At 41.8% G+C, this 25,884-nt stretch overlaps 1 protein-coding gene and 1 non-coding gene across 2 annotated transcripts in view; one reads left to right on the top strand and one right to left on the bottom strand.

The window, feature by feature from the left end:
• Positions 1-1,567: 1,567 nt before the first annotated feature.
• Positions 1,568-25,884, bottom strand: part of LOC134530032 (arginine-glutamic acid dipeptide repeats protein-like) — a 49,976-nt gene continuing 25,659 nt past the window's right edge. Inside the window, exons 4-10 of the mRNA XM_063364560.1 lie at positions 5,729-5,898; positions 5,463-5,568; positions 5,196-5,373; positions 4,930-5,153; positions 4,663-4,816; positions 4,485-4,620; positions 1,568-1,774 (exon numbers count right to left, since the gene is read on the bottom strand). Coding sequence (XP_063220630.1) covers positions 1,568-1,774; positions 4,485-4,620; positions 4,663-4,816; positions 4,930-5,153; positions 5,196-5,373; positions 5,463-5,568; positions 5,729-5,898 — 1,175 coding nt within the window. The remainder of the gene's footprint in view (positions 1,775-4,484; positions 4,621-4,662; positions 4,817-4,929; positions 5,154-5,195; positions 5,374-5,462; positions 5,569-5,728; positions 5,899-25,884) is intronic.
• Positions 20,368-20,440, top strand: Trnai-uau (transfer RNA isoleucine (anticodon UAU)). The gene has a single exon. It is a non-coding gene; the product is annotated as a tRNA-Ile (tRNA).

The following is a 25,884-nucleotide window of genomic DNA, read 5'->3' as shown; positions in this document are numbered from 1 at the left end:
GAGCACGCAACCACGCCGCCGCACGTCTTTCGGAACGTCAAAGTTTGAATTGCAGACGGAGCCGTTACGAGTAGTGATGGATATCGTCTCCTGCGCGGGACCCCAACACGCTCGTCAGAACTGTCACAGTCAGCTGCTGCAAGCAACGCCACGCGTGTTTTACAGCAAACGGAACTGCCAAATACACGCGTTTTTAAAAATTCAAACTACTAAATATAAAACAGTAATTTGACATACAACATATTTTATAGCGTTCTTTGGATGATGCTTTCAATGGGGAATATCGGTTTAAATCATAATTTTGGAAATAAGCCTATGCTAGTTTGCATTGTGGGTCATATAGGCCTAGGTATGTAGAGAAACATGGATTATCGCAGTTTGGTGTCATCGTTGGGTTACTCTTGTCTGTCGCCGTGTTGTCCAAAGTAGTTGTTTGTATTTGCTGTTTTTGTTGTAACTGCTTCATCGTCGCGTCAGCCATCTGTGTTCGTTTGTAGTGTGATGTTGTTCTGACAATCCTTCAATGGAATTCTCTGTGCTGTCTTTATATTTTACATCGGTTGATTTTGGCGCTTGTTTTCTGTACCTTTGTGTGTTCATTTTTCTTTGTCCATTCTTCGGGGATTTCTGTGAGACATGCAGTTCAAACTAGCAATGGCGTACGTAAGTCCAAAATTATGTTTTTAAATAATATTTTATAGCTTTATCAATCGAAATATGAAACATCGAACAGCGCTGTGACTCGCAAATGCAGAGCTCTGAGGGATCTCACGACCGTCAAATCGAGCCAGACGGCGTCCGCCATGCCACATGTGCATGACAGTTCCATTGGCAAGGGCGTAAAGCTGGGATCACACAAGCGTGTCGCCTCCGCCCGTCCGTCATCCGTCCGTCAACAGCGTGACCTGTAGCCAATCAGATGGCCTAAAAATGTTCCATCCATCCATTCATCCCTGCGTCAAAAGCCAACCATGTTTTAACTTCCGATGGGTCGACGGATGAACTCGTGACCGTCAAAAGATTTAAAAGGTTTTGCCTGTCATTGTTACTTTAGAAGGTTTTGAAGTTTGTTCAACTGTTAGCTGCATCCATAAATATATAAAAAAGATGTAGATACAACACATAAAATTTTGATTTTGTAAATAAAAAATCGTGCGAAATGGTTACTCGGAAAATACGTAAATAATTACAAGATCGAGAAAAAAATTGAGTAAGATGACCATAAGTGCATAAGCTTACGTAGACGTCAAACTGATCTATATTTACAAGAAAAAAAGTTAAGCCTACTCGACAGTTCGCACTATTGAAATGGAAAGGTAAAAGTAACGAGTTAGGAGTTTTCGGGAGACGGCATGCTCTGACGTAGTTGTCTTCTTATACCTCGACATCGCCGTGTTTTTCACGTCCGAAACGTGGCGGAAATGGTGCTTGACCACAGTAAGTGTAACTATAACTTCCGTGGTCCAACACAATCGCTGTTGGCACAGTGCAGGCTCCACGCTTGGGCGCCTAGCCGACGTGACGCGGCGAGCTGACGGACGGACGTGGTCCCGGCGCGCTGGTCCCCCTATGAGTCCGCGGGCGCGGCGTTTGGTGGAGGCGCCGGGTACGAGGCCTCGTCGCCGCTGTTGCTGTCCGGCTCGCTGTCGTCCGCGTCCAGCTGCCGCCCGTGCAGCTGCAGCTGCTGGTGTTTGAGCGCCGCGAGCCGCTGCTGCTGCATCTCCAGGTGCTGCTTGCGCCACTTGATGCGGCGGTTCTGGAACCACACCTTCACCTGCGCACACGACACCGCAGCTGTGTTGCCTGACCACTCCTCACGATTACAGCCGTTGTCAGGCTGTGCACGATGAAACATGTTGGCTAATACCAAGATCAAAGGGTTTCCATACCCTGGACTGGGTTGCACAGGGTTGCTGTCATATCTTATAAACACACAACTTAGAAATATATAACTTCGAAACACTCAAAATAGAATTTTCTAAGTTAATGCTGTTCTAAGTTGTGGGTTTCTACGTTATGTCGATTCTAAGTTGTGTGGTTCGGCGTTGTGTGTTTATGATCGTCTAACTTATGACAGTTCTAAGTTATGTGGTTTGTTCGAGAATTCTAAATTATGATTGTTCTAAGTTGTGTGTTTCTAAGTAATGCGTGGATCACGGTTGGGTAAACACTTATCCTTGTTTGTCATTGGCCCAGGGTCGTCTAGGGTGTCAAGACGTCTGTGCTCCAATCATTTAAGTGCTTCAAGTCTACTTTGCTGCCAGGTGAATCCGGGAAATCCTCGTGTCTCTACTGGTGATGGTCAATAGGTATGTTTACTTGTCCATCGGGGCTTGTCAAACAATTTCACGAACCAATAGGTAAATATTCCAAGCGAGCTTTTGATGGTAAAAGATCTTGGGTGACCACTAAAAGCCAAAGGGTTAAAAAAAAAGTCATTACTTATTCATTTACAATTATTTTTTACAATTTATAGAATTTTTTGGCAATTAAAATGACTATGTATAGTGTCCAGTAACGTTGGATTTTTCTATCCCAGTAAAAGATCACTTATGAAAATCAGAGGAAATACAGGCAACATTTTAATACCAGATTATCTCATAGCGATAACACAATTCGTAACGAAATATTCAGGTTTGAAAGAACTGGAATAGACGGAAATCTTCAGGGAAACAGCCAGAAAGAACGGAGTCCTGTAAAAGACAAAGCTTGGAAAAATATTTTACGCCCAGCGGTCAAATATAATCAGGAGGTATGGTTCCAACAGGATGAGACTTGTTTGAATGATTCTTACAATGGGAAATATTGATTTGAAACAAGTTTATGGATGGATTTCACTGGATGTCATAGGAAAACCTCAAGAATGGACCACAAAGATGAATACATAAAAACAAGGAGAAAAAGTAAAGATTTGACACCATCTGATTTTGGCTTGCTTTTCTGATGTTTGTATGTTCATCGCTAGATTGTAATTTTTTTTTGTTTCATATGACATCCAGTGTAATACAGCAATGACGTATTTCCATGAAAATTGCTGTAAAAGGATGGAACTATTACGCACACTGACAGGGTGAAGATTGACCTAGTGCGAGAATTTTTCGGTGAACGAATAATTTTGTTTTATATAATTCGTTCTTTCTGTGACCACCCTGCGTCTATTAACTAAGCTTTATTCACTAACTAGAATTCTACCAAATTCGTATTACTTTTTGACATCGGAAAAAAAACTCCATACATTTGTACACAAATAAATCAGTGTTCACGTCTCCATCCATTGGCTGTCTACACATTTCAACTTCATACCGAATCGAATGCGATTGGACCATTCTGTAATGCTGTTATTGGATTATTGACCTTTAGGTTGTAGTCCAACGAGAACCCAGTTCCTGCCTCTCTCTGTAGGTACGTGTTGATGGCGCTACAAGAAGAGGTGTCCAGCCACAGGCTTCAGTTGACACAGAGCTACCGTCGTTGCCACAAGCCGAGATGGTCAGGAAGACAATCCCTAGAAAGGGATTCGAAGAGAAGTAGAGGGAGTAAAACCATGTTAAATACTTCGTGCCGTTTAAAAAAAAATCTCTTCGTTTCATAGAATAACTTTCTCAATAATGTAGATTAACTATCGTTCAGGGCGGTTTAGTTGTAAATCGTATAGCCTACATAATAAAAAAAAATTGAGCAGTGACTACGCCGATAATAGAAACTTTTAATTAAGTTGCCAAAAATAAGTTTAAGTTAGCAGCCGAATGTTTGCAGAACATTGTTATCCTAATGGCGTTGTTAGCTTCAGATAATTTCGCGGAAAAATCTCAAGCTCACTAGCCTGCAATAAAGTATGCCCGCGCTAGTGATAGTTTCCTTGTTATTGGCGGTCTTTTGGGAGAGAGAGAGAGAGAGAGAAAAAGAGAGAGAGAGAGAGAGAAAGAGAGAGAGAAAGAGAGAGAAAGAGAGAGAGAAAGAGAGAGAGAGAAAGCATTGCCCTATTCGAGCAGGCTAATGAAGAAATGTTTGCTCCCGCACTGGATGGCTGTGATTGGTGTGCCGACACTAAATTTATACCTGGAATAAACTTAAATGAAACACAGACAACGCACACCTGATGGCCTCGAGATATTTTCGCTAGGGCAATGCATTTCCAGACCAGACGTGTGTCAAAAACTTTGTAGAGTTGTACGTGTTCCGTGATTGGCTGGGTTAATTTCAGGTGCGTGTCTACTGTCTGCACAGCCAACCAGTGCGGAAGCGGAAGCGTCCCGAATGGCTTCCATGGCTGGCGCAGGCACACGCCTGCTGTGTAGGGGCGAGGTTGGTTCCTTGAGGAGGGTATCTGGGGGGGAAGTGGGGGCAGGACGTCTGGCGGCGACAGTACGGCAGGTACCGGCCGCGCGCGCTCACCTGCGCCTCGGTGAGCTGCAGGGCAGGGGAAGTGGGGGGCAGGACGTCTGGCGGCGACAGTACGGCAGGTACCGGCCGCGCGCGCTCACCTGCGCCTCGGTGAGCTGCAGGACAGGGGAAGTGGGGGGCAGGACGTCTGGCGGCGACAGTACGGCAGGTACCGGCCGCGCGCGCTCACCTGCGCCTCGGTGAGCTGCAGGGCAGGGGAAGTGGGGGGCAGGACGTCTGGCGGCGACAGTACGGCAGGTACCGGCCGCGCGCGCTCACCTGCGCCTCGGTGAGCTGCAGGGCAGGGGAAGTGGGGGGCAGGACGTCTGGCGGCGACAGTACGGCAGGTACCGGCCGCGCGCGCTCACCTGCGCCTCGGTGAGCTGCAGGGCAGGGGAAGTGGGAGGCAGGACGTCTGGCGGCGACAGTACGGCTGGTACCGGCCACGCGCGCTCCCCTGCGCCTCGGTGAGCTGCGGGGCAGGGGAAGTGGGGGGCAGGACGTCTGGCGGTGACAGTACGGCAGGTACCGGCCGCGCGCGCTCACCTGCGCCTCGGTGAGCTGCAGGGCAGGGGAAGTGGGGGCAGGACGTCTGGCGGCGACAGTACGGCAGGTACCGGCCGCGCGCGCTCACCTGCGCCTCGGTGAGCTGCAGGGCAGGGGAAGTGGGGGGCAGGACGTCTGGCGGCGACAGTACGGCTGGTACCGGCCACGCGCGCTCCCCTGCGCCTCGGTGAGCTGCGGGGCAGGGGAAGTGGGGGGCAGGACGTCTGGCGGTGACAGTACGGCAGGTACCGGCCGCGCGCGCTCACCTGCGCCTCGGTGAGCTGCTGGGCAGGGGAAGTGGGGGGCAGGACGTCTGGCGGCGACAGTACGGCAGGTACCGGCCGCGCGCGCTCACCTGCGCCTCGGTGAGCTGCAGGGCAGGGGAAGTGGGGGGCAGGACGTCTGGCGGCGACAGTACGGCAGGTACCGGCCGCGCGCGCTCACCTGCGCCTCGGTGAGCTGCAGGGCAGGGGAAGTGGGGGGCAGGACGTCTGGCGGTGACAGTACGGCAGGTACCGGCCGCGCGCGCTCACCTGCGCCTCGGTGAGCTGCAGGGCAGGGGAAGTGGGGGCAGGACGTCTGGCGGCGACAGTACGGCAGGTACCGGCCGCGCGCGCTCACCTGCGCCTCGGTGAGCTGCTGGGCAGGGGAAGTGGGGGGCAGGACGTCTGGCGGTGACAGTACGGCAGGTACCGGCCGCGCGCGCTCACCTGCGCCTCGGTGAGCTGCTGGGCAGGGGAAGTGGGGGGCAGGACGTCTGGCGGCGACAGTACGGCAGGTACCGGCCGCGCGCGCTCACCTGCGCCTCGGTGAGCTGCAGGGCGTGCGCCAGGTACAGGCGCTCCGGCCCCACCATGTACTGCTGGCGCTCGAACTCCGCCTCCAGCCGCTCCAGCTGCTCGGGCGTGAAGATGGTGCGGACCCGCTTCGACTTGGCGGGCTTCTTGGAGCCCGTCGTCCCCGACGGGTCTGCAACACGCGGCCCCCGCCTGGTCAGCCTTCCCTTTTCCAGACCTCGAGCTGGGAAGCATACAACTCGCGTAGCTTCGGTTCCCTACCACGTTCGTGCAACTTCGGATTTCTCTCAAAAATTGAAATTAAAAAAATCGAAGGGTTAGTTTAGGTTGGGTCAGTCATAACATGCTTGTTTTTATTGGAAACTTCTGATTTAGCGGCTGAAGTGGCGTTAATACCAAAACGCAAAACTTCGGAAATCTTCGGAAATTCTTGCAGGGAACCGAAACTGCGTGAGTTGTAGGCTTCCCACCTCGAGCTACCCGAATATTTCATGTCCGCGGATTATTTTTCGTAAAACTCAAAGTTAGGTTAGGTGTCATGTATGAACGCAGTGGCGTAGCAGGCGGGTGGCAGGGATGGCCCCTGCCAGGGGCGCCGGAGCAGGAGGGGTCGCCGCCGCGACGGTTTCCCGTTACTGAACCCCCCCCCCCCTCCCTCTTTTAATCCAAGAGGGGGCGCCATTTTCAATTCTGGCCAGTGGCGCCAGTCACCTTAGCTACGTCACTGTATGAACGACATTCTCCAGAACTATCTTTTTTTTTCTATCTGGAAAGGGTGAGTCAATTGCAACTATAGTTGGTCGTAGACATATGTAAGCAAGTTTTTCAGTACTCGCTAGATATGCGTAACATCTAACCTCGGCAACGAGCAAATGCACTTCTAATACGAAACTCGGACAGGAAATTAAAAGAAGGTTTCTTTAAAATAATACCGAGCGTGATAAATATAAACGCAAATTTCTTGGTTTCCACACCTATCGCTAGAATTCGCTGCCGGAAAAGTTAACGACGACCATCGAATTATTCGGTTGGCAGAGCGGAATGTTAACCTATGCAATGAAACGGCTTTGATAAGATGCGAAAAAGACTTGAATAAATACTGAATTCCGGCTTTGGAACAGATTTTCGACAATGAATTTATAAAATACTGTCTATCTTGTTAAAATGCATTTAAAAGTAAATGCTATGAAGTTTACCTCTCGCTTTGTGAGCTTTGGTTCGCGCCATCCGCCACAGATGGCAGCAATGTGGTTACATATTTCCGTTACATTCGACTTCCGTTACATCCAAGAAATTACTCCTACCAAACGCCATTTACCAAGAGCTAAGATGTTACACTCAACAAAGGTTTGGCTGTGTTAGGTAAATAAAATAAATAATACGTAATAAATTTGTTTTACTATTAAAATTATAGCAAGAAAATTGTTATTTCTTCGGGGAGGGAGGAGGTGGGGAGAGGGTTAGGTTACCGCACGTCTAATAATTGATCGTAACTAATATGAGAGGTTGGTTATGTTAGGTCACTGACATTCAAAATAATCTAGAAACGTGACAATGTATGAACTCTTGCAATATAGTGCTTTTTTAATCCGACCACGTAGTTGCACTTCAGTTATGTTCGGGACTGATCAGAGGTCTGTGAGACGGCGCTTCTTCCCTCAGTGAAGCACTTAACAACAACAACAACAACAACAACAACAACAACAACAACAAATAACTGCTGGCACATAGGTCGCAGTCGACAAAACGCTCCAGAGCATATGCATCTTGATCGCATTTGCTCTAGGGGTGCATAAAGGTGGTCCCAAAATTGTATACGGTTTTAACAAAATTAACGTTCGTGTAAAGATAATAAATACTTAATAAAATAGGCGACAAATTAAAATACATATATATTAAGTACGCCCCTACTCAGCTCTTTGGGAGTCCGTAAACAACTACGTACGTGTGGAGTTTCGCGCAGTATTTCTGAGAACGGAGACGAGAAGATGAAACAGTTACTTTCAGTCCCAATGAAAATGCGAACAGCCACATCGCGCGAGGGATCGCAGATTAAGAAGGGGCGCTCCTCTAAACCTAGATCAATCAGTGGCGAAACACAAACGATCCAACAGTGTTCAAACGCACTCCTGGTCTCGAGATATTTTTCGCCACAAGACGAGATGTGTGTTAAAACTTTGTAGCACTGTTCGTGTTTCGTGATTGGCTGGGGTTATTTCAGGTGCATGTCTACTGTCAGCGCACCAATCACAGCCATCCAGTGCGGCAGCAAACGCGTCCTGAATGGCCCGGCCAAACAGGGCAATGTTTTCTCTTGCAGACGGCAGTCATTTAAAAGCGAATAATTGCAAGCATAGACATACCTTATTGCAGTCTAATGAGCTATCATATATTTGTTTAGCTCCGTTTCCTGAGCAAACAGCGATGCGAACATTGCTTATCTGAACATGTTGCATGGAGCCATATTTTTCCTACTTCTGCATTCGCGAACGGATTCAGAGTCATGTCCGAGCATTTCTACACTCTGAGCTTCCTCGACGCTAGGGGCTTAACGTAATGGGTGTGCGGATTTGGCATTAAATTGCCCTTGGCATTACCAATGGCCAATACCTTGAGGGAATTTCTGAAAGTCTCAATTTATGTTCTCAGCCTTTTGCCCCTTATTCCAACCACCATACGAACTGCGACACTGCTTCTCGCAGGAATTACTGCTTTTTCGCAGTTAAAATTTTTTATTTTGAATTCACAAGAATCTTCATAAAATTATGGCGTTTATTAACTTTGTACTCTAACTCACAAAATCATGTTGAAGTGTGAACAGACGTTCAAAAACTTATAGAAACTAAAACAAAAACAATATTATTCGTTCCGCGAGCCATGCGTAATTAGCTTGTTCATAACAGGACACAAAACTCAGAAGTTTGAATCCGACGTAAGTAGTTTATACGAAAATCCAAATAATTAGATCTACAAAGAACCCTCTTTTAAATGTAAAACTGTTCCCCATACACCTCCTAGATGACCTGTATCCAATAAACCTAGTTCTAAGATTTAGTTAAGCCAGAAAATGGGTAAGTCCAGATGCGATGTTATGTACTTTTGGTTGTTTGAGAAAGTCCTCGTTTGGAAGAAATTAGTGGTAAGTTTCATCTTGCTGGCTACACGCATATGGAGGTTGATGGAAAACACAGTATCGTTGAAATACTGAGGTTTTATTTACTCTCCCGTAAATTTGCCCAATTGTGACTTAGGTTCGGGTGGTTCTGAGGTACAGAAATAGAAACTGGGAAAAATTCGAGGGTCTTTAAACTATAAATTAGGACAGACGCCATAGACCTCCTGCTCATTTCAGAGATGTTTCAACTTTACTGCCCGTGATTTCATACTATTTTTTTTTTTTTTAGTTTTTTCCATTGGATCAGATTCCTCGTCCCAATCTGATGTGGGCCAATTTGCAGAAGCAGAATAGAAGACAAGTTGATTGAAATTTATCGTATCACAAAGTTCTCGGTAATAACCTAGAGAAGTTGTGTTGGCACAATCATGTGGAGTACAATTCGAAGGATGGTATGCCTCTGAACGTGGTATCGGCCAATGAGCACACTAAAGTGGGTTAATAGATGTATGCATATTTCGCGAAAAGCTTCCGAGACTAGCTGAGAGTTAAAACTCTGTAGCATCGTCTGTGTTTCGTGATTGGGCGAGATTCTTTCAGGGACCAGCATGTCGAGTAACTCAGTGCGGAAGCAAACGCGTCCTGAGCGGCTCGGCCAAATAAGGCAATGACTTCTCTCGTATATACGGCCGCCAATCACAGCGAAGAAACAGCTGTTGCGGGTATGCCGTGTTGCAGTCTAATAGGTGTTCAGATTTTTTTCCGCGAAAAATGCCTGCCCCTATGGATTAATAAAATTCGTACATAGGACTGATTCTAGTCTGGAGGGTTGAGTAAACGTAGCTCTACGTCCTCGACCAGAGAAGCAAATCGGTAGGTTTCGCAAGAGGGATTGAGCCGAGGAATCTGTGGCCCAAAGGAGCGTGGAGTTAACCATTAATTTTAAAATCACTAAGTCGGTCCAGGCCTATATATACCTATGCATACAGGTACGTAAATTTCGTTGACGCAGTTGTTTGCAAGCTAGAATGCAAACCTTCATACTCTTACACTGTATTCTATAGGGCCATGTAGTTTTCGCGAAAAGATTTATAGACCAGCTTTGTGTTAAAACACTGTAGCATCGTCTGTGTTCCGTGATTGGTTGTGTTTCTTTCCGTTGCATGTTTACTGTCGGTACACAAATCACAGTCGTTCATTGCGGAAGCCAACACGTTCTGACTGGCCCGGCCAAACAGGGCGATGGCTTCTCTCGCAGAAGGCAGCCAATTGCAAGGAAACAATCGCTAACGCGAACATAACTTTTTGCAGTCTAACGAGCGATCAGATTTATTCGCGAAAAACACCTGCCCCTATGTATTCATGATTGGACCGTAGTTGTTTGGACACACCCCATTTACGACCGTGAGCCAACAATGCCCCGCTAGGAGAAAAGTAAGCGAATCAGGTATTACCAAACAAGAACAAAAAAAAATTCACACTAAGAAATCGGCAGATGTAAAAGCAAACGTTGGTACAGCAAACGTAAGACTTTGAATGTTATCCTGACGCCAAACGAATTCACGGACTTTTTACGGGTCTCTGGGCATTGTCTATGTGAAGTCTAGTGCGGAACAAGATGTTTTTGCCAATCAGAGTCAATAAAAAAATTGCAAATGTGGAAAAAGCTTAGGTATAGAAGTAGGCCAATATCAGAAAGTAAAATTTTCCCGTACCTACTAATAATATTATGAAAAGACAATACGTAATTGGGTTTAGGCTAAACATGCAGTAAAATTGTATCTTGTTTGAAAGGCAAGTTGGTGAAGTATTTTATACATACACAACTCAAGTATATTTTCATGGCGTAGAAAATCGAAACTGAAAACATTATTTTAGGTAAAATTACAGAAAAAACTAGCTGAGATTTTTTTTAAATAATACGCTTTTAAAGAAATTAAGTCTGAAAACAAACAAGACAGGCTTAAAAGAAACCATAACGCCATTTTTTATTACTGGAGGTAGTAATTAAATTTTGACGTAATGAAGCTATGTCAGTAGGGTTCAGAATTCAAGGTGTTGTCGTTATATAAATTCTATATTGTGCCGCGTTTCTCTATTGGTGGAAGCCTTGAGCCATAACCCAACCTAATCTCTACCTTCAGTAAGCAGATAATACTTACTTATTTGTTATTTACTAACTGATTTGAGTTATATGAGACGTTGTTTGTGTGGTACATATAAGCAAATTGTTTTGTATCCTCGCCAAACACTGTACAGTGTGGACATTGTAAGATATGAAAATTTAGTCAGAAAAAAATTATGGTTTCAGCTGAGCAAATAAGTTTGTAATTACTATTACCTTATTCTTAATGGGACGTATGACTCCGAAAAAAGCCAAAGCTCTCTCTCTAAACTATAAACATAACAAGGAAAGTTTATCACCGCAATGAATAATTAAAGATAAGCATGCAGTTAACTAATTTCTAGAGACATGCAAAATTCGCGGATTCATTTCGCGATAGGCTAGCATCAAAACAACTATACCTTCGTACCGCTTCTGCGATTGGCCCACATTTTATCCGGGGAACTGTGAGCCAATGGGAAACACTAAACCAAGAAAGTGCCGAAATACGGACAGCCTAGTTGAGACGTCTCACGCGTCAGTAGCCAATGAACAGGTGTCATTTCCGCGAGTATTTAAAGGACTGTGGAGTCTATCCTAGAGGTCAATGAATCCGCGAATTTTGCATGTCTCTACTAATTTCATACAGATAACCAACCATCACACAGATTTGGTGGATTACAATTACGCTTTTTTTTCACGCGCTTTTAAAAATTTATATTATCTTAGAAGTTAAAAATTCCTAGCCATTTCCGATATTTTTTGTATTATATTCTTAGTTTTTCTAAATGTTTAGTTTGTAATAACAAAGATAAAATGTTACAAAAATCGTAAAAATAACCCCCTTGAATGACAGCTAGCTGTATGTAAATCTGGACATGCACTCTAAGAAAAATTTAGCTAATGGAAATAAAATTACGAGGGATACTCATAAAATGGCGTGATTATCTCAAAGATATGAAGTAATGGAGTGAAAGTTAGGCTATAAACCGCTGCTCGTGAGCACAGCTTCGCACAGCACTTAAGACACGGTCTAACAATCCATTTTCCTGCTATTACTATTATGTGAGCGCTTTTTACTGTAAGCGAATCACGATAGCCCTCTTCATTTTATGTTTCGTCTAAAATTTTCTCGAAGGCTATTTACCATGTGATATAATTATGAACACCTGTGTGACCGTCTACTGCCAGGAAATAACTATCAGTATAAATTTTTTGGTGATAAAAATATGTGATCCAACAACAAACAGTTGCAAAATATAGATATATCTACGAATAAATATAACAGGAAAATCCTTAAGTTAACAGTAAAGACACAATAATGGAATAACCAACTCTGCATGTGAGACAGAACCTTGATTGTCATTCAAAACTAGTGATTTAATTTTAATGCTATCAAATTTTATCACAGGAAATTTTAAAAAAGGAATATATTTTAATGAATGTAAGACCATTCACGAATGCTGTCAATCTTCACCTCAGGTACACAGAGAAAAAGGTTTGTTTGAATCAAACAAATATTTGTTTATACATGGCGAAACAAATATTTACTTGGTGGGGAAAAAATTTTTTTTAGTTTAAACAAACTCGGTAAGTAACAAAAATGATTTGTTACACCTAACCAAATATACATTTGAGTTGACAAAATCATTTTGGTTGGGTCAACAGAATCTTTCCTACTACAAAATATTTGTTTGAATTAGCAAAATATATTTATTTCGCCACATACAAACCAATATTGTGTGGAGGCAAACAAACCTTTCTTTCGGTGTAGCAGATTATTTCAGGTTTAGTTCAATTTTTTTTTATTTTTTTTTATTTTTTTATTTTTTTAAAAGAGTGTAAATCTTCTATATTCGCGAAGCACGGTCCCGTGGTAATTTAGACTCGGGAGTGTTTGTTCGGCGTGGATTGCGCCTCTTCAGCCCGCGGTCGACGCTCGACGCCGTGCAGGGCCGAGCAAACATGTTATTAATTAGCGCGGGAGTCTGTTATGCAGGGTATCCGAACACGTCGTAAATATGCCTCAGGCGCGGAGCGTCTGACGGAACAATAACACAACTAATAATTCATGCCCCCGCGACGTATTAATGCATCGACGGAGCCGGCTGTGAGAGACGAGTCGGTGGTTTCGCACAATGGAAGACGGTTTCCGTCCCAGTTGCTTTAAAAAAAAAAAAAAAAAAAGAATAATAACCAGCGCCCACAATTATGTCGTGTACAGATCACCCGACCAAGCGAGGAGTTTTTTTAATTTTAATTTTATTATTTCCTTCCTGCTACCGTCGTCGCTTCTTGTCCCGCCTCGCTCGTCGTAAATCACAGTTCTTATTGGCCGGCGCGCCGCGAGATGGCAGCACCTGGCGGCCATTGTCGCGCCGCGGTGCATTGTGGGAGACGGAGCGGCGCGCTCGCCGAGCGAATAATCCGCTCGATTGAGTGTTTGCGCGCGGCGGGCTGCGGTGGGGTGGCTAGGGGATGATGTCGGAGGGTTGTTATTGTGGGTGGGTGCGCGCGCACCCTTCCCCCTTCAGAGGGGATTATTAATATCGCCGCGGGAGAGCCGACCAACCCTCCCACGAAGACGGGGTTGGTCGGCGCGGGGAGATGCCAATCGCGCACAGGCCGAGCTGCGAACGGGAGAGGAAAGAGTGTTGCGGACTTCCAACGTGTTCCTTCGAGCAGAATGGCTGTCAATAGGGTCGGTCAGTTTTATAACAGATTTATTTAGACTCGGACCTACATTCCATATTGGTCATTTCCGAGTTTCATAGTTGTCTTGTCATTACTAATTTTTTTTAATGGCTATTTTGTAAACGTACCTCGATAGCTCTTTTGCATTTGCTTCTGATGTGTAAACATCTTAGCTCTCGATATGCGGCATTGGGTAGGAGTAATTTCGTGAAACTGTAACGGAAGTCGATGAAAGGAAATGTGACACAAAGATGGCGGACCCACGTGTAGCAACATGAACTATTATGTAGTCACTTTCGTAAACATTAGAGGAATTACCAAACGTATTGGTGTGCCAAATGAAACTTTATGATAGTGAAACTACCCTGGAATATATTTGGTAACCTAAAATAATCATAGTAAAAAGTGATGTCATTTTTTAAATACCTAAGATAACTGACATTACAATGATTATAATACATTTTATATTTCTAATTCCTAACTGGCTTAATAGCGTATGTAGGATGGTTCATTTGGAAAGGTTCTTTTTTTAAGGTCAGCAGAGATCAACTAACGATTCCTGCTGTCAAAGGAGGTCTAGGACTCATTGAACACGAGCAGAAAGCGAGAGCTCTATTCCAGAAGTCCATCATACAGCGTGTCTTAAAGGCTGTACGTTCTTCGGCTTTGTACACAGAAGCGTGGGATGCTTTAGAGGGGCTTCCATGGAACTACAGGGCAGCCGCAGAGCATCTGAGGACCATCATCTCCGAGCTCCCAGATGGAACGAATGTGTCAACTCGTTTCCTCTATGATTTTCATCGACGAACAACAACCCTCGTACCGAAAATCCAGACCAAGATTCTCTCCTTGCGGTGGCCGCAAATATGGAAAAAATGTCACGGACCCGGAATTACCCACTCATCTCCGTGCCGCAGCCTTTGCTTTCGTGAATGACCCGACTCCCGCCAAATATCGCAGGAAACAAATCTCGCTGACCCAGGACGACCGGTGTGAACTCTGTGGCTATCGTGACACTGCTATACATCGAGTGTATGACTGCTCTTTCTCGCGCCCGCTGTGGGAGTGGTGTCAACGAACACTTGTCAGACTTCTCGGCATACCTCAGAGAGACGTGTGTGCGGACAGGATGTGCTATCTCGACATGACGACGTTTCCGATAGTGAAGAGGAGGGCTGCTGTGAGGCTCATGATGAACTCGATTGCTTTCGTGCTCCAAACGCCGGCACCGTATCTACTTCGGGACTTCATCGCCCAGTCACGATGTGACAGATGGTTGGTGGTAAAAAACAACACCTTACGAAGACGATTTGGACGTTACCTTTTCCTGTTTTGATAACTGTAATGGCAATACGTGTTGGTTCGTTTGTGTGAGAGTATGTAACCCTCTTGTATACCCTTCTGCCTAACGTGTCTGTTATGTGACTGTACCAGCACCAAACTTGTCAATAAACACTAATACAAAAAAAATATCACAGCGATAGTGCGCGCGCTTGATAATCTCAAAGGACCTGTTTCAATTCCCGTCACTGGGAATATTTTTTTTATAAAATATTTAATAAACTTTATTTGCAAGCTGTAAAAAGTCATCCAAGTTATCACAGAAAGAAACACTTGCGTGACATTTTACATATATTATATAAAACCTATTTAATTTATGGCGAACTTATTTGGAACGAAACACATTTTGTTAGAGTGAGAGAGAGCTAAGGAGAATAATTTAAAACAGTAAAAATAATGACCAGAAGAGTTATTTACCTACAGGAGTTTCAGACAAAAAGAGGCTACCAAAAAAGGTAGATCTTCCGTGGATTTGTGATGAGTTCAGTTAGGAAAGTTTTGGAAAACTTTAACCACTTGCGAATAGGTCATGCATTTGTTTTAAATCGCATTTCTACGAAACACTAAGCCAGTAATAGATAAATAAAGCAGTGTAAAAGACGAATAATTAGCAAATTATTCTTAGAAATGAAAAGCTACCGGACTTTACCGTGTGTCGATATTCATGTGAAATAAGTGATGACGAGGAAAATAGTTGGGAGAGTACATGTGATAAAAAAATTTAAAAGAAAATAGTAGTTAAGAGGGCAAAATAAAACTCATAAAACATAACTTCACGAAATATTGAATTACTAGTTTCCTTTTCTAGTCATTGATATGATTTGAGAAGCTAAAACTGCAATACCTCATTTGCATGTTTTTTCTCACAGATAAATCCAACAGATTTTTAATACCTAAGTGTAATATAGCGGGGGTCAAAATCCTCGCAAGTGATGACAATTACGGATACAAATGCGCTTTTTTTCTACCGTATGATATTACACTTGGTGGATATCTGTTGGAAATATTAGTGAGAGAATAACACATGCAGTTTTTGCCCCTCAAATAACAACAATGACTAGAAAATGAAAAGTTCAAAACGCGTGAGACGGAGCGACTCGACACTTGCTATGGTTGTGGGGAGGGTCTTGGCTTTTACCACACATTCCTCTGGAAACCACTTGCCAAGAAACATTTTGAGATACAAAAAAGATATTGTAACTTTGTACAACACATGGCCATGGTTATTTATGCATATATGAAATACGTTTTTTTCGAAATAATACTGAGTACTTCTTACGAAAAATATTTTATATTTTTTATGTTACTTTCAAGCATAATTTTTTTTAAACCATGAAAAAGATAATATTATATTCCAATTGAACTTAATTTGGTTTTATCGAGCTTTTTAATGTATGCAGTTAATACTGTAAATCTGTCCAAGGAACGGTTTACAAATAACTTTAACTATTGGAGGTAGGCCTACTGGGACAATGCAACGAACGCATAAATACGCGGGTAAGACTCCGAACCCATTATTACTGCGAACACTATTGTGTAGTGATGCAGTTGTTTCCATGTATATGAACAAATTTACAAATATCTGTAATTTTACATCATCATTTCTGTTCCGAATAAAGTGAAGGGCCGTTCGTAAAAAAAAACCAAGGGTTGGTGGGCAAATAATAATTACGTTGGCTTGTTACTTAACGTAGTCTACAATTTATCAAACCCTCACAATTACATTCTTATAAAATATCTAAAAAAAACGTAATTAGGAAAAAAATATTGCAACGCTTTCAAAGTTTCCAATGAATTTTATTCACAATAGAATTGTAATGTTTTTTTTTCTATATTCAGGGTGAACATGAACACAAGAATATATTTGGGAACTCAAACCGGGAAATTCACCCCTTTCACCGACTGTCCTGGGGATCGAAACAGCGACCCGACAGCCCGTCTCTTTGTTCGTAGAAGTGGGTTGGAAAAGGACGGTGGTAGGAGAAGGGGGTGTAGACTAATGCGCGGGTCATTAGCCACGTGATAATAGCCCGCAAACCAGACCCCCTCCTCCCCCTCTCCCCACAGAGCTTCCCAATGACCTTCCCGGCGGCGATATTTATTGTCGCGTCCCAGAGGTGACTTTTATTAAGTGTCGCCTCGTCGGCCGCGCGCGCGCTCCGGCATCAATAACCCGCGCGCGCCCGCTCGCAGCCGGCGTGTTGCCCCCCCCACCCCCCCCCCCTCCTTTTCAACCCCCCTTCACAGGGCTTTGTCCAGCGCGGATGTCCAAGCTCCCAGCATCTCTTCTTCCTGGACCATCCTCCTGGTCCTGAGCCGAACCTGCCTTGCAATCATTCAACCCCGCATGCATGAGCGCAAGGGTTATACCTGGGCCCAGCTCAGCCATAGTCATAATCTAGATCAGCAGCTAGGGGAGTCGGTCATCGCTTCAGTCGCTGCCACGGCTGGCCAATATTCCCCGGACGAAGCACGTGATGCAGGCTAACCCTTTCTGCACGGCTGAAACACAGCGTGACTAGTAGGTGTATGCGCTTCGGCCTAACCCAGACCCCTCCCAGACAAATAGCTACACTTAAGTTAGTGTTACTTACGTTAGGGAAAAATAAATTGGCTGCAAACCTTCCCCCCCCCCCCCCGTCTCAGAGTCTGCTGATTATTTATGTTATTTAGCGGTGTTCAAGGACGGACACAGATAGCAGTTGAGGGAAGGGGTGCATCAATTTATATGTCGCATGTACGCAAAAAACACGCAATGAGCTTGTAAGTTCGGGTATAATTGGGGTTTAATCGGAGTTAAACAATTTGTCACGCTCTTATATTATTTCACTTAGAATCATGGAAAATGTGTCTAGTTGTTGCTTACCTGTATTCAGCAAAATATCTGTTAAAAAATCTACTATGTACCTAATAAGCTTAAAAAATGGTACTAGGCCTACGTTTTTTTTGTTTAAATACATTTTTACTATAACATTTTTGCTTCCTTCGTTTTTTCAGGGATTTTATTTATGTTTGGGATATTTGAGCACCTCAGCTGTTTAACATTAATAAAAATATGGCTTGGTGTCACACCTCCAAATTACCATACGTGGAATGAATAGGAAATATTTTTGTAGTTAAGTTTTTTTTTAAGTATCAGAACAATCTTCGTTTGATGTTTTCGCAAGGGATTATCGAGAGAAGTCACGGAATCTGTGAGGTTTTTTTTTTTTTTTGGGGGGGGGGGGCTAACCGACACTAATTATCTCACTAGACGGTCTAGGCCTATATGTATGCAATGAGCGGAAAACTTTATAACACTCAAATAGGTTTTCTTTAAACATAGTTTTGACCTTTTTTTACGTGTATCGTTTATCATCCCCATTTCACAGTTACAATTGCTCTACAATGAGGGGATTCTTAATTCAAAGAGGGCCCGGGTTCCCCCACCCCCTTCTCCACGAGATCTACGCCCATGTATCAAAAAGTGGAATTTTCCCGCGATATTGACAATCACTGTTCATACTTATACATGGTAAATTATCCATATCCGGTCTAAATAATTACAATTTAACATAGGAAATGACTTTACATGGTGAATCTTTCCGCTCACAAAAATTTAATTTAACACTAACGTAAACATTTTTACATCTCTTACAGGGATAAAATGTGGAGGGTGGAAGAACTGAATTCAGAGACACAATAATTAGGTTCTTTAGCTGCGTTAGTATTACGCTGTTGAGAAGGCTTTTTGTGTAACTGACATTATTCACAACGAATTTATAAGTAAAAAAAAATTTCAAACAAGCTTTTATTTAAATTCTCTATTTTTTTTATTTTTCGCTTGACCTGTTTCTAAGTCTGTTCATATAAATGATTGCGTCATTGTTGTACTGTTGCTTGCCTGTTAATATACTACAGCCTAGTTGTTCAATAAGGAGACCTTCTAGGGACTTGACCCTACTTAAATCCACATGTGCTTAGCCAACAGCGAAGAGCTTAGGGCCTAAATGGACAACGGCAGCGTCGAAAGTAGTACCTACCCTGTATTTTGTGTACTGTGCAAACCCAGATTAATATTATTGGCAAAATTCTTCGTTTAGCAGCGCCGTGATTATATTTTCCCCAAAATTGCACACATTTGGGCTGAATAACCGGAGCACCATTTTTACCAAAGTCTATACTATATTTCGTACATTTGGGCTCTCCGGAAGCAGAGCCGTATGATTTCTGTAATGTGTCCAATGGCACCATTCACCAGACCTTTGGACACATCTACATTGTAACGAAACATGATCTTGGCCGCACCGAATATTTCCACCTCCTTGGGTAGCCCTCCTGTCTTGATTATATCGGATGGTATAATATTATGTAGATCTGAATTGTCTTTTTTTCGAGTACAATCTTATAGACTATCTTGTACTATAATATTGTTAATGTTTAATAATGTTGTTCAGAGAACTCATCTGAGCTCAAAAACATATATTGCACCAAACTTACTAAGTTGTAAAGTTACGTAGTTACGTAAGTTACGTTAACTACAAACAGACTCGGTCCACATAAAGCACCGACAGAGCAAACAAACAAAATGTAGGTAACTTATAAAAACAACAAAGTCAACAGTGCCGCCCCTCAGAATTGTTACGCCCTAACGTATTGTGTTCTTACAAGCCTTAGGACTTTAACTCTGGGTGATCTCTCGTGAAGAACTACTAACATGGACATGGCCGTGTGTTGTACGAGAATACGTGTAAGTAATAGGTAATATTTTCTTTACAAAATATAAAATACGCCAATTTATGTACCTATGTTATAATCATGTTTAAACACTAAGAAATCGCGTATAGGCCGACATTATATATTTTATTATTTTAACACCATATATATACGCTGTAACTATTTTACACTAATGTTTTATACCTATATGCAATCGATGAATTTTGACGAGAGCTGATGATTGAAACTCAAACTAACGCCGTATCTTCTCCGAGTCAAAAGTTATACTAAATGGAAAAGTCTAAACACAGCAAAATGACCTCAAAATGGCGGCGCTTACCCCCTCCTCCGTGCGCGATGCGTCACAGTCCTCACTTAGCGTAACGAATTCTTTGATCCTGTAGCTATCCAGTGGTGTAATTAAATTTTGGATGTAGATGATAGATATGTAGCTGCAAACCCAACTGTATCCCCCGATTTAGTTATCATTAAGAAACAGAGTTACGTTATCTCGCTCAAGATGATTTGAAATTAGGCTTTCATGAAGCTCGGCTTCTGTGGACAAAGTACAATCTTTTCAACGGACCTCTACGAGTTAACTTTCTTAGTGTTGGATCCTTAAATGGAATTGGAAATGCATCACACTTATTTGTGAATCTATATACCATGTGTGAGCCAGGTTCTCTCAGCGAGCCCGGATAGCTCAGTCGGTAGAGCATTAGGCTTATAACCTAAGGGTCCAGGGTTCAAGTCCCTGTTCGGGCGATCGATGTATTTTTATGGATGTAATATAACGAATAATAGGTGTGTATAATGTAAATGCTTTATTATAAACATAATACAATTTAAGGTGTGTAATGTGAGTTCATATTATAAAACTAATGATTTTTTAATAAATTTTAGTTACCACCTTTATCAAACATTAATTCCACCATGTTGTCATTAGTAGATAATTTAAGAAATCATTTGGTACAGCTAAATTGAACAATACAATTACTTAGTCTTGTATTCACAATCAACAGCTTTGCCATTAAATTATAAATTCCAATCCAACAGTCCCATCCAAGCTCAGATAAATAATAATTAGCTCAAGTGGCCTACAATATCGAATTAACTATTTTGAAATGAAAGTAAATTTCAAACTTATTTTTCCACCAAATTGTAACACAGCAATAATGAATGTAATGAAAATTATTAAGGATATAATTTTTAATCTTAAATGTTGTTCTTTCATATTTAAAAGAGAATAGTAGGACATAAATAGCGTGGCTCTATAGCAAATTACTTCGATAGTTAAAATATGCGGTAGCCTATTCGTTTTGGGGTTAGATCTACACTACGCGACAATCACAGGTAAAAATAAGTTTTGGCCTGCGAACACTGCTTTTGACAAATCGCACCACTGATAAAAACGATGAATTTAGTAAATATGAGAAACATCAATCATAAAGTGCAAAATTTAAATTAATTTTGGTAATCTTTCCTTATTGCATTTCCAGTTAATAACAAAGTTTTATTATTCATATTAAAAAAACTATATTTGGGTTAACTTACACTTTCGCATCACAAACACATTAAATTAATTACTTTATTTCAATATTTTACGTTAAAAACTATGGGATACGTTACAATATCTCCCAGGGACGATATTCCAAATTGTGCATCTAGTTTATATCAAAGCTTTATAATGCATATTTTCCATACCAAAAATACTTAGGTAAGTGTACAGTTTCAAATCACAAGCACATTCAACTCCTTACTTACTTTATTCCAATTTTTTACGTTAATTTACAATTTGATATGTAGCCCCCGGGAGCAATGATTCTCAAAATTTTATACATATTTTCAAAACAAATCTGTTTTCGTAATTATACAACTTTGCATCACAAACACATCCAATTCATTTCTTTATTATAATATTTTATGTTAAAATAAAACCGGATACTCAATAAGGAACAATTACATTTTTTTTTACTTTTTTACTTAACTTCTAGTTTTATTAATTAAAATGCTTTCGTATTTTTTTCGGAAATGGTTTAAAGTATTTATATTTATTATTTTCAAACGAACACATGCTTGTGTGAAATACGTCCAGAATACACTCACCGTGGTGGAATACTGCATCCTGGAGAAATGTTTACGCTTCGAGACAAAAACATTTAAAGTAGTGTTCACGTGTCCTTTCACGTGGTTTTGTCTCCCACTCGAAGATTACGATTCATTGACTGCCGATCAGTCCCGGACATATCCGAGGTTCACCGTGTTTTTACAGAATTTTAAATATCCTTGACCTAACTTAGACGCGTAAAATGTAAATATTTAACATCGATTTTAACGTTTTATATATAGGGCCTACATCTAATTGACCTAATACAATTAACTTTTCATTTTAATTATCATCAACAAAACTTGCGAAAAATTACCGTTCTGATAAAAAAAAAATCGAGAATTTAGTTCCATTCGCGAAATGCCTCGTACCAAACGCGGTATGCCGAGAGCCAAGATGTCACACAAAAAAAGGCGTGGCTGTGACATGGACACAGCCGTGTGTTGTACGTTAATACGTGTACGTAACAGGTAATATTTTCTATAAAAAATATAAAATACGCTATTTTTTTATTTTAACACCATATATATTTACTGTAACTATTTAACACTAATGTTTTATATATGCAATCGATAGATTTTGACGAGAGCTGACGATTGAAACTCAAACGAACGTTTTAGCTTCTCCGAGTCGTAAGTTATACTTACTAAATGTAAATCTATAAACGCAGCAAAATGACCTCAAAATGGCGGCGCTTCCCCCTCCACCGCGCGCGATGCGTCACAGCTCTCACTTAGCGTAACGAATTCTTTGATCCTTTAGCTTTTCAGTGGTGTAATTAAATTTTGGATGGAGATGATAGATATGTAGCTGCAACACCCAAAACTGTATCCCCTGATTTAGTTATCATTCGTTTTTCGAATTGCCTCACACTATGGAAGCAATTTTAAAGACGTATTCACGTCAAAACTTCTATCAGCCAGATCGTAAGTGATAAAGATGGCATACCAGAGTTTTTCGGCATAACGACGTAATGGCGGGGCGACGACCTGGAGTGTGACAGCAAAGTCGATGTGTTCGGCTCAGTGGCTACTGCACTTCGCCTCTATGGAAGGGGCATTAAGACCCGAGGCGCGGGTACCTCCCACGAGGAACAAAGCCCCGTAAACGATCCTGAACAGGAAGTTGGGGAAGTAATATGGCCGACTCTTTACTCCTGGAACACTTTTTTTTTTCTGACCAGCAACACTTTTTCTGACAGAAGCCTTTTATTATGCACTGCATCACTGGGTGCCTAACAAGCAGGCTTCAAGGAGAGAAAGATTACAAGCAGCCTATACATCAGGCGTAAAGCGACAAGTACTGTATTTAGTGTGATCTTGTGGCGGCAGCCATTTTGAAAATATTACAATACTGGATTTTGCATATTGTATTGGCACCAGAACTTAAGTTTTATGCAGAATTTCAGCAAAATCCGTTTGGAGGAACTGGTTCTAATTCAGCTTGCAAGATTTGACCCAAGCAAACTAACAAACATTGAAAGTTAAATGAAATCTTGTAATAATAAAGCCAGCTGTTTCAGCAACTGTCGTTCTCACTCAGTTAACTTGGCTGTGTTTTTTTAAATATAATGCAGACATCTCTCACATCCTTGCTATTATTTTTATAAGCGAGATTTTTTTAACCTCATAGCATCTTTAAGTGTAGGTACGGTATCCTATTGGTCTCACGATACGTGCTAATTGTAGAATTTTATACAAGGCACAAATATTAGGACCATAGTACTATTAGAAGGGCCTTGTACCAGTACCATTAAATGAAATCAATTGTGAACGAAGAAACAGTATTTTTTGGGTGTCAAGACATGAAGTTTTTGGTTCTATAAATCTGAGTTTTTTTTTTTTAACAAAATTGATCAGAACCTTTACGGAAGCTTTACTTGTAACTATTGGACTTTTTTTCTTTTGTATGCAGAAAAAAAAATGTTATGCGGATGGCTGTACAAAGCGGTTTTGTTTGATATTACCTAGAGGGAGAGAGAGAGAGAGAGAGAGAGAGAGAGAGAGAGAAAGAGAGAGAGAGGCGAATCGGTGATTGTTTTTAATGAATTGCTTCTTTTCGAGAGGGAAATTTTTCATCCTTTGTTCCACCGCTTTCAGGAAGACTTGTCGCATTGGCAACACTGAGTTTCCTCGCGTCGATTACGTTATTCAGTACTCGAACAACGAAGTGCGTCCATTTTTTTTAATCTAAAAAAAAAGGCTTTGTACCCGTAACTACGTTTGTTGTTTAAAAAAAAAGATATTTTATAGCCATGTCACCATTCTAGAGCGAAGAAAAATGTTAAAATTTATAAAAGGCTATCTTTGAATTTTTTTTCTATGGTAAAAAATAAATTTTTCTTTTTTCGGGGGATCGGGGATGTTTGAGGTGGGGGATGATGTGGAGGGAAAAATTGTTTTGTGTTGGAATTTCGGTCGCTGCAATCGCCGTGAATGCGGTCGGCTGTTGTTTCATACTTTATTACGGGCGTCCCTCCCCCCCTCCCCCTTCCACACGAGTGGTGCGGCGATCCTCCAATCGCATGCCGCCTCTCATTTACGAGCAAAAATGTAGCGGTAAAAAGCTCGCGCGCACAGGGCATTGTGCGCGCCGGTCATAATGGGTCTCGCTACGCGGGATTGCGGCTCGCATTTTATCGTTTTGTGGGAGGAATCCAGCCTGGGGGGATGGGGGGGGGGGTCTGCGCTCCGGTATCTACGTCCGGAATATTTTTATTTTAACAACTCGAGCGGCCCAACGCGGGGGGGGGGGGGGAGAGAAAAAAAAAGAATGACCGTTCCGTGAGCGGGTTGGTCATTGTGTGCGGCTCGGGTTACCCATGCAGGCGCGATTCATTTTTTTTATTATCTAAATTGAAGAAATATGTAATACAAGGTATTTTGTGCGCAGTCGCATAATTCTCTTCTTTTTTTTTCATTTGTATCGAAGTAGCGATGGGATAAGTTTGTGTTTGAATGGTGTTAACTTTAATTTTTGTCAGGCTTTTGTACGGCCAACGATTGCTATTTTTTTTTTATCTCCCATCTAGTTATTGAATTAAATTAGAGCCGACATAAGGTTTTCAAACATAATAATTACTTGCTTTACAAAACAATAAGAGTGTATTATCTGTTAGTATAGGTGCATTAGCGTATCAAAAGGAAATAAATATTTCAAAATGGGATTTTTATAAATCTGAATGCGAAGTAAGACAAAATGACGGTTATGATGAAAGCAAAATGTAAAATCAGTAGCTAAAGAGGTATTTTTAATTGTAAGTATCAAGCGAATCAATGTAATTATTTCCTCTCTGAGCATTAATTCTGGTTCGAATTTTACTAACCTCATAGGCCTAAATAAAGTCGTATGCTCAAAATGTAAAACCTCCAAAGTTTTCCCGTACGAGACTGATTTCTAGAGCACCATCAGTTCTACTTTTAGAGCTGTAAGGACTCGTCTGTGCTGTGGGGCCGAAAACGCGTAACCTGGGCGTGTCAGTTCCTCGACTGTTTTACAAAGTAGGTATACCTTATAAGTTAGTGATGGGTCGAATTCTCTTTTTCCTAAATCAGAATAACCAATTCGATTTTTTGAAAGAGTACCTACCTTGAATCCGAATCTTGATTTCCAAAGTCAGGATTAAAAAAAAATATATGCATATGAGCAAAGACATAGAAATTTAAGTTTCGAAGAAACACTCAACCTGTTAGAATGACTCCGAATGATATATGAAAAAAAGTATTTAATTTTCATTTATTTTAAATACGTGGAAATCAAAATCGATACACTGCTATGTCAATCGTGTATGTGCGTTAGATGTTAATCGTGATCAATGATATTTCGGTATAAAACCAATCCCGTTGTCATTATTTTCCGCGTCTTCATAGCACGTGGAAACAAAATGAAAATGTTTTTGCACAGTTGTCTTATCACTCGACTGAAACATTTGAAAATTATTGGCTGTGTGTCGTTATAATATTTTTTCTTCCCATAAGTTCCTTCAGTGGAATTATTGTGCTGTCTGATATTTAAATGTTGAACTTTATTTTTGTCCGTGCTGTCGTCGTTGTGTTGTTCATAATACTTGTTTTGTTTCATCGTTGGTCACGTTTGTCCGGCA

This window comes from Bacillus rossius, chromosome 3 (genome assembly GCF_032445375.1).
Source record: "Bacillus rossius redtenbacheri isolate Brsri chromosome 3, Brsri_v3, whole genome shotgun sequence".
Classification (NCBI taxonomy): domain Eukaryota; kingdom Metazoa; phylum Arthropoda; class Insecta; order Phasmatodea; family Bacillidae; genus Bacillus; species Bacillus rossius.
This window is presented reverse-complemented; position numbering and strand designations above follow the sequence as displayed.